This window comes from Panthera uncia, chromosome B1 (assembly GCF_023721935.1).
Source record: "Panthera uncia isolate 11264 chromosome B1, Puncia_PCG_1.0, whole genome shotgun sequence".
Classification (NCBI taxonomy): domain Eukaryota; kingdom Metazoa; phylum Chordata; class Mammalia; order Carnivora; family Felidae; genus Panthera; species Panthera uncia.
Window position 1 is genome coordinate 34,895,090 of NC_064811.1, and position 13,641 is coordinate 34,908,730.

At 40.2% G+C, this 13,641-nt stretch overlaps 1 protein-coding gene across 6 annotated transcripts in view; it reads right to left on the bottom strand.

The window, feature by feature from the left end:
* ATP8A1 (ATPase phospholipid transporting 8A1) overlaps window positions 1–13,641 on the bottom strand; it is a 229,420-nt gene that overhangs the window by 173,761 nt on the left and 42,018 nt on the right. For 5 of the 6 annotated variants that reach the window (XM_049630441.1, XM_049630436.1, XM_049630437.1 and 2 more), the window contains one exon: window positions 11,068–11,113. In XM_049630441.1, the coding sequence (XP_049486398.1) occupies window positions 11,068–11,113 (46 nt within the window). Of the gene's footprint in view, window positions 1–10,199; window positions 10,264–11,067; window positions 11,114–13,641 lie in introns of those variants that run through there. The other variant, XM_049630440.1, reaches the window with a different exon arrangement.

Genomic DNA, 13,641 nt, shown 5'->3' on the forward strand with positions numbered 1-13,641 from the left:
CCAAATGCCCATAAATTAATGAATGGTTGAATGAAATGGGGCACATCCACATGATGGAATATTATTGAGCCATAAAAAGGAATGAAATGCTGATACATGCTACAGCAAAATGAATCCTGAAGTATGCTAAATGGAAGCCAGACATAAAAGGCCACATATTGTATGATCTGATTTGTATAAAATGCCAAGAATAGATAAATCCATAGATACAGAATGTAGATTAGTGGATGTTGGAGGCTTGTGGAAGAGAGGAGTGGGGATTTAATGCCTATATGTATGGAGTTTCTTTTTGGGGTGATGAGAATATTCTGGAATCAGTGGTGATGGTGTATAACTATAAATACATGAAAAAACCAATGTATACTTGAAAATAATGAATTTATGCTATGTGAATTATAACTCAGTAAGAAACAGCTATATTAAACGGTGCCAATGAACTCTTTAAACACTTGCTTAAAATAGACTTCTCAGTTTTGTAAGTTCCTAAAATGATTCCAGTGTATGGACTATATATATATATATATAGCCAGCGTGAGCAGTTGGAAATGTTTATGTAACCATCGGATGCACTAACATGAGTGTCCTCTGATGTCAGCTCCAGGCCACCCCTTCCAGATCTGTAATCTAAACGAGCCCTCCTTGAAATGCTGCCACTTCGCAGATGTTTGTTCGTTCACATCTAAAAATAGCCCTGAACCACTCTACTGGGTCCCACTGAACAGGATGGAAGTGTCATAACAGGCTTCCCAAACTCAGCAGACCAGCCAGGGAGTCTTTGCTCCACTAATGAGGGTAGAAACCTGTAGTACTTTCACAGAACCATGGAAAACAATCCTCCAAACCTGCTTCATGTCCCCCTTTTCCCTCTGCTCCTTCCTCGCATCCTTGCTCCCAAGGCTTCTTTCTGCACAATTGAATTGATCTACCTCCTTCCCTTAACCGACCTTTCTGCACTTCCTTCACTCTCAATCCACCTGTCCTCCTACTACCCCCTAGGGGCTCTCTGCCTCCACCCAAACGTTCCCTCAAAATTCATCGTTGAAGAGATACACTGGAAGATGTGGCTGGCTGCAAAAATGTGCACGTCTAAGAAACTTTTAAATACATATTCAGTGGACGGTGTTTTGTATCAATTATAAAATCAATGCAAGTTTGTAACAAGCCAGATAGAGCTATATAACAGGTGAGCTGACATTCTCTCATCACATGCCACTTTCTTCAGCTGAGGAATACTAATTGATGCATCGTCACATACCTTTCTCTAGACAAACATGAATATACGGGGGTGCCTGGGTGGCTCAGTCAGTTAAGTGTCCCACTCCTGAATTCGGCTCAGATTGCAGTCTCATGGCTCATGAGCTCAAGCCCCATGTTGGGCTCTGCACTGATAGTATGGAGCCTGCTTGGGATTCTCTCTCTTTACCTTTCTCTCTGCCTCTCCCCTGCTCACTTGCTCTCTCTCAAAATAAATAAATGAACTTTAAAAAAAGAACATGAACATATGGACTTTTGTTTTCTTTTCTCTAAAAATTTACTTCTCTGCAGCTTGGTTTTCCACTTAACATGCCACAGATGCTTTCAGAACAAAGCACAGAGATGAGCCAGTTTTGAAAAACAAGCCACTACATGGATACATCCATTACAATGGGTCAGCTAACTGAACAGTCTTGTAAGACTCCGTAGAACATATCCACAAAAAGCTTTATCAAGGGAGAGGATATGGTGCAGCAGAAACATGAAAGGACAGGGAAGCATCAGGAGTCTGAGAAACTTCCAGGCACAGTTCTCCAGGGTCTCTTCACACTCATCTAGGACACAGATTTTGAACCTCCATTAAATGTACAATAAATCTTAATTTTAAGGAAGCCTGGAGAAAAGTTTCCAAGAGGTCTTTTATAGCCCCGAGTCAATTAGCCAAAGCAGACTGTATAACAGGATAAACCAAGTAAGCCATCAATCTATACACATCCTTAAACTAAGTAGAGAAGCGGGTCTTGGGTGCCTCTAGGGGAGTTTCAAACCCTAGATAGCACTTTATAAATCACCAGCTAGTGCATCTTGTTCTGCTCATGGCCAGGTGTCCCAGAGATAAGCATTGGGTATTTCAGTCCAGCTGTGAAACAACTCTGGTTTACACAACAGCTACACACTAATGTATTTAACTATCTTTAATTTTTATTAAAAAAATTTTTTTATGTTTATTTTTGAGAAAGATAGTACGAGCAGGAGAGGGACAGAGAGAGAGAGAGACACACACAGAATCTGAAGCAGGCTCCAGGCTCTGTGCTGACAGCTTACAGCCTGACACAGGGCTCGAGCTCACAAACCGTGAGATCATGACCTGAGCCAAAGTCAGATGCTTAACCGACTGAGCCACCCAGGCGTCCCTCAACTATCTTCCTCTTGATGGAAATTCTGATTTCTTTTTTTTCCCTACCACCTCAAACAACACCGAAATATATTTATATGACTGTATTCTATTGGACAGGATCCTAAGAGGAAGATTGCTGGCTCTGGGCATTTGTGTTTGTACTTTTATCAGACATCAGATATAAACCACATTACCGGCCCAAGAATCATGTGCAATCTATACTCTCACATGCAACATATGAAGTTCACTGACTAAACCTAAACAAGTGCAAATTGTTATCAATCATTTGGTTTTTGGCAATCTAAATGGGTATTTGTTATCTATTCTGAAGGCTATAATGGCCTGGATTAGTCAAAGTGTAAATTACCTTTATGTCTCTACACTGAGTTAGAATTCTAACCCAGTGCGGTAACATTGCTTTGAATGTACTACAGACCCTCGCTGCTCAACCAGTGGTCCAGGGACCTACAGCATCATCATCATTTGGAGGCTTGTGAGAACTGAGAATAGGTTTCTACCTTCTCCTTTTCCCTTTCTTTTGTTCTTGAACTATAAAACTAGAACCAGAAATAAAGACCGGAAGTGCATAGGTTTCTTCAAACTTGAGGCTAGACCCATCTTAGGATACAGAATTCTGGGGAAACTGAAAATCAGCTCATGACATATAAAATGTTTCTGTACAAATGAAGGCTTGAATACTGGCTAAAGATAAAAGTCGATCATATAATTCACTTTGTCTCTACTTCAGAACTGGTTCCTAAACACCCAACCATAGAACAATTAAAATAAGCAATATCACGTGTATTATGCTGGTGACTGAAATAACAACGCAGTTATTTTTAATCACTGACCTCCTCTGACCCAGCTCCAACCACGTTTAGAGGAAGTGAGAAATTACGCTGGGTGTTTTTCTAAGCTTTTAGCTTTCCCAGCACCCAAAGTACTTACCCCATACCTCTAGAATATCAGAGTTTAAGAAGGTGAGCTGTGGGGATGATTAGTGATGCCTAGTGAAGGGGGCTGAAAGCAAGCCATGGCAGAATTGAGAATGGCCTGTCCTATGGTGCATTAATGGCTCATTCCTTTATTGTTTTTCATTTTTTAGGTTTTTTTTTTAATGTTTATATTTGAGAGAGAGAGAGAGAGCGAGCAAGCATGAGTGGGGGAGGGGCAGCAAGAGGGGGTGTCAGAGGATCTGAAGCGGGCTCTGTGCTGACGCAGTGAGCTCGATGTGGGACTTGAACCCACAAACCATGAAATCGTGACCTGAGCTGAAGCTGGACGCTCAACCAACCGAACCAGCCAGGCACCCCTAGCTCATTCCTTTAAATGCAAAACTCCTCTCTCTGCAGTTCCAGCCAAATACACCTGCTACAGTTTTCACCCAGGCTAATTAGTCTGACAGCATGCAGAAGAGAGCTCAGACTTTCAACAAATACCTCAAATGTAACCTGTTTTTACTTAGCAGGATACTCCTTAACAGCTTTGTTGTAATGGATTTCTGTTTCGAAATGAAAACATTCTGTTAGAGTCCCTTGGGAGTTCCCTCATCAAAGGCCCTGGAGAAACTGGCAGGCTCTCAGGACCCAATCAAACGCTGCACAGGTACAGGTGCTCACTTAAGAGTCTAACACTGGGCTTCTCAGAGAGAAGCTGTCACCACTGTAAATGAAAGAGTTCATCACTGGGGCTGTTACTGAAAGTCGCTGGGGTGCCATTTGTGGGCAATCATGCTACTTCTTTAAGTGGGTAACAAGAGGCGAGTTATCCGAAAGGATGATGGGCACCAGCGAGGTCACAGAGGATGGAGAAACCACAGAAAACGTGGTACACTCTGGTTTCTACTTGGCTGTAGGCATTAGAGAGGAGTTTCAGTGCCTTGAGGAGGACAGGGCAGTGCTGAGACTGTGCCTTTGAGCTTCACGAAGAAAGAAAGCCATCATACCCATATTAAAGCATCAATTCAGTCACTATGTAGACCCTTGCATTCCAAAGACAGTTTTAAGGCAGAAACCTCTCTGCGGCATAAGCTGACATTGCACAAAACTCTCCTGTGTGATATCTGCACGGTCAGTGAGGAGCCTGCTTGGGATTCTCTCTCTCTCCCTCTCCTGCATGTGCACTTGCTCTCTCTCAGAATAAATAACTTAAAAAAAAAAAAAAAAAAGGCAAGTCAAGCAACAATCTGCTTGGAGTCCGCCAACACAAAAGACAAAGGCAACTTTCTGAATTCTGCTCTTATCCCTGTTCTATATATGGCTTTTCCATCGGTGATACCACTTCCATTACCCACTTACAAAACTTGTAACAATGGGCCTCACTGGCAGCATCAGTGTTCCTGAGACCTTCTTAAGAATGAAATCCTGGGGCCCCTGGGGAGGCCTACAGAAACTCTAGGGGCATCTCCCAGAAAGCTGTTTTTGACCAGTGACTTATAAAAACGAAAATATGGGTGAGATGGTGTGATCAGAGAGCACGAGGATCAGCAATCCCCTTTTCTCAAAATGTTTCCCCTCAATCCTGCTCAGAGTCATCTATCATTCGCTTTTTCCCTCACTGACTTGAACAATTCCTGAAGGAAAGATCTCCCTCCACTGCCGCAGTAATCAATCCATCCCACCATTCTTGCAGCCAGGCTCTAGCTCTGCAGCTTAGAGCTGGGGCACCCGGGAAGACTCACGACTTCTTAAATGCTGGACGTAGTGGGTGTCACAGTCTAATTCGGTGGTATTTGCTGCTTGATGAGGTTCCTTCTCCTTCGCCGAGCCCAGGTGGATCTGTTCGCTGTGCATTTTCCTGTGCCTTCCTGTCATCATTGCCCCACCCCTCTCCTTGATTCAGCAAGAGTCGATCTCTTGGGGCACCTGGGTGGCACAGCCAGTTAAGCATCTGACTCTTGATTTCAGCTCAGGTCATGATCTCATGGTTTGTGGGATTGAGCCCCATGTTGGGCTCTGTACCAACAGCATGGAGCCTGCTTGAGATTCTCTCTCCCTCCCTCTCTCTCTCTCTCTCTCCCCCTCCCCCACATACTCGCCCGCACACTCTCTCTTTCTCTTTCAAAATAAATTAAACTTAAAAAATAAAAGTTAATCTGTCTGCTCCCCGCACGACCCCAAATTCTTCTTTCAAAAGCACAACTGGGAACCTAGCCATGCTCTTCAGTATTTCTTTCCAACTTCTCCACGCTGGTTTTCAAAAGCCTCCAGAAAAGGACCCTAACTTGCCTTCCAATGCTTGCCTCCACTGCTCTGTGACAAGTATCTTATGCTCTAGCTGAAATAGACTATTTCCCAGAATACATCTCAGGCCTTCCCACCTCCTCCTGAATCACCCACTGCTACCATTCCAATAGCTCTGCTTACTGAAAGCCCACTCGTCCTTCACGAGCCTGGAAAATGACATTTTGGAATTCCCACCTCTCTCATTTGGTCCCTTCCAGTTTTTCGATCTTGTATCATAGTATTAGTGGGCATCTTATGTCTCTGCCAGATCATCATTTCCTGTAGAACAAGAACGCAGACTGGTTTCTTTCTGTGTTTTCTGCACTGGGTCTTATACAAGGTGGATGCGCGGTGAGGACTTACTCAAGTGAAATAACTAATGTTCGAACTTTGGATCACACCTGTTTTTCCTCTTTAACAATGGCCCTAAATTTCCTCAGTGGTTTTTTGCTCCTCAGTATGCAACTTTTATTTATGGGACAAATGGAAGACAATCTGGGGTTGTATTCCCCTCATATAAATGCCTGGTCTCCATCGAGAGCTGTTGCTGAAAATACCTAACCAGTTCAATTTATACAACTCTAAGATCTTTGTGACAGTTTGAAAATATTAAGTCTTACAAGTGTCTGAAAACATTATTTAGGCCATACATGTGCTCCATTTTTAAGCCCAATGTTTAAGATCATGGAAGCACTAGTTTCTAGGAACTATTTATAGGTAAGACAATGCACATGTGGCAGAGTATATGTTCAGGCCTACTGCACAGACCAGATGTGGGGAGACCTCCAGGGAGACAAAAAGGCAGCACTCCGGCTTTTTCAACAAGCAGGACAGTGGTACTACCTTAAGTCCCTTAGCATGGGATGAACTTAACCAGATGGATTCAGCCTGATGGTAGGCCGTTTCAGGGTTAACGTCCTGAAACATATTCCACCCAGGCCAACTCAACACCTTTTTCACAAAGGGCTTTAAAGGTGAAATGGTTTCCAGTGGGAGACAGGCAACTACGTGCCCTGCAGGGAAGAAGCCCCTTAGTGGCTATCAGCCAGTACCAACTCAATTCCACTTCTGAAAAGGCTGATGTAGCTCCAGGGAAGGAAGACACAAGTAAAGCTGAGATCTCCTATTTTTAGCTACATGCCTACTTGTTGTTGTCCTTTTCTACATTAAAACTGAAAAACAACTATTAAAAACCTACTCTAGGGGTGCCTGGGTGGCTCAGTCCCTTTTAAGCTTCCGACTCGACGTCAGCTCAGGTCATCTCATGGTTCATGGGTTCAAGCCCCATGTTGGGCTCTCTTCTGACAGCTTAGAGCCTGCTTGGGATTCTCTCTTTTCTCTCTGCCTCTCCCCTGCTCACACACTCTGTCTCTTTCTCTCAAAATAAGTAAATCTTAAAAAAGTTAATCTCATGTCTGCTACATGATAGAGCAATGTATGAAACAATCTAACTAGGAATTTCTGGTGGTCCTCGTTCAACTATGGCATCAGATCAGGTGACTGATGGGCTGCCAGGTGTCACAGGTAGCTCCCATCCATTCTCCCCTGTGAAAGGTATACACTCCACCCTTCAGGGAAGACAGCCAAACCTGGGATTTTAAAAAAGCAAATCTGTTTCATTGGGGGATTTTTTAATTTTAAGATCCTAAATATCTCTCTCAGTCTGCACCTGAACCCCATTTTTCCCCAGGCGTCCGTAATGTGATCTTGTGTGAAACTAGTGTTCCACTTGAAATGCTGGCATGCTAGCCACAATAGCATTTCAAATATATGTTTACGTATTCAAAAGAGAAGCAGCTCAACCACCATAATAAATTCATACAGAGATTGCCTTCAATTTACGTATCATAATGATAATAACAAATTTATATTCTACAAATTCCTGCCAAGCTAAATTTGGCAAAACCACCCAGATTAGGGAAAACTATGAGAGACTGCTTCCAGTGTGTGTGTGTGTGTGTGTGTGTGTGTGTGTGTGTATACACATGGAGTGAGGTATATCAAATACCATGAGTTCAAATATAGAGGAAGAAATCAGAGAAAATGAAGGTAAGTTTAGATGCAAAGAAAACCAGGGCATTCTGAATGCCCTGCTCTGGAGCAGTGCTCTGGAGCTCTGGGTAATGCAAGTGATAAGTGGACACAGTACTGTGTTCACAGGAGGCAAAGCAGAGTAAAATGATGATATGATGGCTTCAACAGACAAGGTGCAGAGGCAGCAAGAGCTTCGGTCACATTAGCATTTTATCAGTGCCTGCAGAACAGTCTGGGACACAGTGTTTTGAAAACACTGCTCTTCATCTTGCTTACAGCCCAGATAATGAATTTCTAAGGCGGCTCCTTTCATTTCTAGTCTCTTATTGCTTTTTGTCTGTACTCAAGTCTATAGATGGAGAGTGGTTCATTCATCCATACAGGCAGGCCCCTGAGCTAAGAGACATGGGGAACAGAAAGATGAGTAAAAGGGCCCACCTACCTAGTACACACAAACCATCACATAACAAAAACACAGGAAGCAATCACAATTTATTGGGAGGAGCAAACCACAAAACTCAAAGACTCACTCATCCTCCCTGGACTTCTGGCCATCAATTTACACTGCTCTCCCTCAGCAACCAGGACCTCAGAGACCAATATGCAGTTTTGCACTGGCCAGCCCACTGAACCATTTACCTAAGCAACTTCTCTATCTCTAGGACAAGAAATGCCTTGTTCCCGTAAGTACTGATGATAGACACAAAATGTAAAGTTTATGAAGTCATGCATTAGGTCCTAAATCCGTAATTTAATCCCTGCTTGGAATCATTAGTTCATGAAAATTAAGCATCAGACAATCTCCAGTTAAATGGTTGAAAATGTTGTAAATGAAATTATGAATTTATATTTCTGAAGTCATTAGAGAATGACAGAGATAAAAGTCACTCTCGAGTGTTTCAATGTAAAATGAAGAGACAAAATATTTATTTCTGTAAGAATATATGATTAATATTTGAATCTGACAGAATGGTGTCCTCTTAAATATTACATGGTCTTGAGAAACATTTATAAAATGAAAATTTAAGTTAAATACTTCAAATGTCTGTCAAAAATTAATTATCTTTCAAAAATACCCCCCTTCCCACTCCTATACCCATTCTTGCCTCCAATTCAGGAAGGCAAATTGAATTTCATTCTGGTCTAATGACAACAGATGGCTTTTATATCAAGCAGTTTGAGTTATCTGACAGCAAACAGTATCCTACTCAAACATTTCTGTTACCTCCTATTAACTAACTACAATACAAAAAGACAACCAACATTCAGCTAGGCAAAGAGGAAAAAAAGAAAAGTCTATTCCCTCAGAAAATAAATTCAAGTATCAAACTAAGAGCCATAGTTTCTTGGAAATAGAATTTTCAAGTTTTCTGCTGACTTGAAGTGGTTTTTATAGCTACTAAGCTCTAATATTTTATTTTTGACATGAGTTTTATGTCACTACAGAAGCTTTCTCTTCTTCATTTTTAGCCAGAGAGCTAATCTTGTTAATCCAGGATAAACTGATGAACCAAGAAACAATATTTTCTCTAAATAGGAGAGAAAAGTGAGTATTTCCGGCAGTAGGTAGTACCTGGAAAATTGGAAAACCCATCAGTACAAGGTGTGGTAGCCTACAATCTTCTTAGCTATGATGGCTGCTCTTCAATCGTACAATGTTGACTTCTTGGGCCAGTACTTGAAAATAAATAACTGCTAGTCCCTGAAGATAGCCCTTTGCTACAAGATACGCTATGTATTGGAAAAAAAAAACCAGTTACATATTTTTGGTTCAAAAGATGCTGCTGAATATTCTAAGCAACATGGCAACAAGCGCAAATGTATTTTCTCACATTGTCCAAAATACCAGAACCTGTAACGTGTGGATTTTTTTTCCCCTTTCAATTCCCAATGGTTGTCTCTTCACACCCAAATTCCTGGAGTACTTTGTCCCCAGGCTTCTAATAGCTTCCTATTCCATTCCACTCTGTTCTTTCAACTTTAATCTGGATGGTCATCCTGTCTCTTTTCCACTTGTAAACCTTCAATAGCTACTCAGTACACTCAAGAGAAGTTGGAATCTCCTTGGCTTGGCATTCAGGCCCTGGAAAATTTGACCTTGACCCTATTTTTTAATCATGTGTTTGCTTCCCTTTGATATGAATCTCCTTTCTTCATCTGGCAATCTGGTAACAGTTCAACAAAGCAATCCAGAAGCCTTTTTCATCTCTGTTCAGGATAACCTCTGTTCCCTCCTTCCCAACACACATGTAATATCTTCCCCATTTGGATGCCTCTGCTCATCCAAAGTGTTCCCCAAAATTCAAGATCTATCTCAAATTACCCCACAATTTCCTTTCCTTCTCTTGGACCCATATAGTATTTGACATAGGAACCATTATTTGCCACAAAAATCTACAGAGACATTGAGATCATGTATGCCAAAACTTTCATTTTCCACACAAGAGCATATTTTACCCTTGGGCTTTTATATAGTTCCCATCTTACACTTTTTCATATGTCCCATAATAAATATTATAAGCTCAGTAAATATTTTGTAAACGTATTAGAGGATACTTTAATTAATGTACCTTTCACAAATGTATCAAAAATCAGCAGATAATCCCTTTAGTGGAAGGTAAAAGCAGATGATCCCTTTGGAAGAAAAGCAGGGTGTTTGGCAGAGTCCCATAAAAATCACAGCAGTATAAAAATACTGTTTTTAATCACCAGCTGATTTGGGCACACATGACTGTTCCTCATCACATTAGGAAACTTCAGAGAAAAATGAGATTCTCAGATGGGCAAGCTCAGGGATGGGTTAAGGTGTCTATTTCACGTGATCCTGGGTATTTTTTTTAAGAATATAAGAGCATTATGGTCTATTTACTTGTGTGAGAGGTCATTTTGATTCTTGCTGTGTCAAAATGAGACCCACAACAAAAAAGCCAGGTCAAATGCCATGTACTTCCCAGAAGCTGGCCTGGTTTTTGTTTTATTTATTTCTGGAGCATATATCATCTGTGTGTACAGTATAACACAAAGTGTTTCCAACATGCCTTTTAACAAGTAGCTTCACATCTGATTATTTTCTATAAATCTTACCTAGAGTAACATCTATTGATCACTAACAAAATATAGACATTTTGCAGCATTTAAACACAACTGATTTCATGGACAGTACTCGGGAATGCATTGCTATGAGGCACTTACGCATATTAAAAATGTTATCTTTCAAAAGTATTACTACTGTAAATCACTCTAATGTGAATTTAAGTATTATGCTAATAAATACTACAAAAAAAAAAGAAAGAAAAAAAGAGTCTCCCCTGGAACAAAAACTTAAGAGATACAAGGTATTTAGGTATTTTCAATTGAATTACATTTCATTGATGTGATCTATATATATTACCAGAGTGTATTTGACAGATAAGAGAAATTAAAATGTAAAATTCCTACCTTGTGTCTGTTTCTTGTTCACTGCATTATCAGCTTTATGTCGTTTCTAAAGTTTAAAAGCAAAAAACAAAAACTGTGAAAAAGTGGATGAGATGAATAAAACAAAGTAGCATCTTTATACAAAAAATATTTCTTTTAATTTATGTTTCTCAAGGCTTTTATCCTTTTATACCCATATCAATTTTATAAGCATGCTGGGGTGTGCCGATAAGAAGAATCAGAGGGTATGTGGGAATTTTAAAATTGAAAACACAATCCATAGAATGTTCACATAGTATTCCTCTTCTGGGAGCACAGAGTAGAGTCCTCAGAAGCATCCTACATTATTATACAGGTAAGACTAAAATTTTAATGTACTAGAAAAGGCTGATTTAGCCTTTTACTTAAATAATTCACTTAAAAAAGGCAACTGCCTAAGAGAATTATCTGTAATAACTACTGTTTAATAATGGTACTGAAGTATTTTCAGCTTCTTATGAAATTCCTTATCTAATTAGGCCAAGTACATCTTCCATAATTTAATGGCATGCTGATGTCTGCCAATGACTAGAACCAAACACATATACCATTTTCATAAAGCTTCTTCTATCCACTGCTTCTGAATGGTCCCTTCTCCCCATTATAAACCATTTAATCACAGGATATCCTATTCTCCTTCCTGTTAAAAGCAACAAAAAAAAAAAAAAAAAAAAAAAGGTAAACAGGTGTGTTAGCTTAAGTCTAAGTGGGTGAGTTTGAAGAGTCACATAAGCCAAGGTTTTGGAGCAGAGAGTAAAAGAAACTAAAGGTCAGAGGAAAGGTGAGAATTTGAGTGGCCAAGGGAAGCTATCTTGTCTATGGTTCAACTAGAGGTTTTTCATAGCTTCTGTCTAAACTTACAGCATCAAGTGTAACACATCAGCCTTGGTTGACGTTGCAGGAAAGTGTTGAATTTAACTAACTCTGAGCTCAAAGATTCTATCATATAAAGCTCAAGGTCAGATTTAGCTGCATATACATGACTTTAAGGTGGGTTGGAATCCACATAAAACAACTGAGTTCCTAATTTTTTCATTTGAGAAGAAATACAGTTTTTAGAATCACAGTACACAAATGACAATACTCTCCAAGAGAAAAGGCCAGAGTTGTGGATTAGCCCTCCTCCCAAACACAGCAATACTCAGGAGGGATGACATAATAGCAGGCAGTGTGAACTCAGTTTAGCCAAACAATCAGCCACTGAACTGTACAAAGTGCAAACAGGGCATTCAAAACGCCTCTGTGGAAGGCTTGTAGAAGATAATTCTTGCCATATCCATATGTAGGAACACACTACAATTCTTTCTCAGAACAAAACACTCACTAACAAAACTGGAATAATGTAGACTTTCATTAGGCAAATTACTGCTTCCAAAAGTAAGCTTATGATTTACCAGCAAATGTTCTTAAATGAATTTTTAAAGTTTGTTTAAATTTGTAGCATTAGGGGCGCCTGGGTGGCTCAGTCAGTTGAGCGTCCGACTTTGGCTCAGGTCAGGATCTTGCTGTTCCTGAGTTCAAGCCCCGCGTCAGGCTCTGTGCTGACAGCTCAGAGCCTGGAGCTTGCTTTGGTTTCTGTGTCTCCCTCTCTCCACCTCCAACCCCCCTCAAAAATAAGTAAACATTAAAAAAAATTCAAATTTGTAGAATCAGTAGAGAATATTTTACAATTGATAAAACTCTAACATACTCTTGTTAGCAATGATCTTAAGAAAATTAGAAAGTAACCCAAAATAAATTTTGGTCCAAAATAATGGTCCAAAGCAAATTTAGATATTTGAATGAAGTACAAATACTTCCAAAACAATGCATATCTATGACAGACAATGGTTAGACTTCCAACTGAAGGAGACAAATAAAAGCTAATTAATGAAACATTCCACTTAAACAGGAAATTTAATCTTAGTGAAACCTAAGGAGATCCTAAACATTACTTTCCATCTACAGAGAATTCTTGTAGAGGAGCAGCCCTTTCCTCAGCCTTCCCTCCACAGAATAAATTAGGTTGCTTGCAAGAAACAATTGTGTTGAGTATACATAAGGATCCAGCCAGACAGGCAGGTTCTAACCTTAGTACTGTAAAAAGATCATATCTTTAATTCCAAACAGATCATTATTCCTTCTAAAATGAACAGTTCAAAGAATATTAATGGAGTTACTCTGTGAGTTCAAATAACTCCACTGTCCTATAACGAGAATTCACTTAATGTCACTGAGGGCTCGTGAACTATTTAATATTATCAATATTTAGTTGACAGTGCACCAATAAACTACTGTGTAAATAGTGCCATGAACTTCTGGATACTTAAGTACGTAATGCTGACCACACCCTCCTGGGAGCTGTCTCCTGCTTCCTAAGCATTTATCACATCATTGTCCAGGTGTTCCATCTGTAGCTTGGCCCCTTCTTTGTCTCTTCTCTTGTTACTCAGTGATGGAATTGTTCAAGGCTTATACCCAGCCCTCTTCGCTTCTTATTCTATACTCTCTCCCTGGCTCAGCTCATCCATACCTGCAGTTTCAATTATAATTGATACATATTTACCAGCCAACATT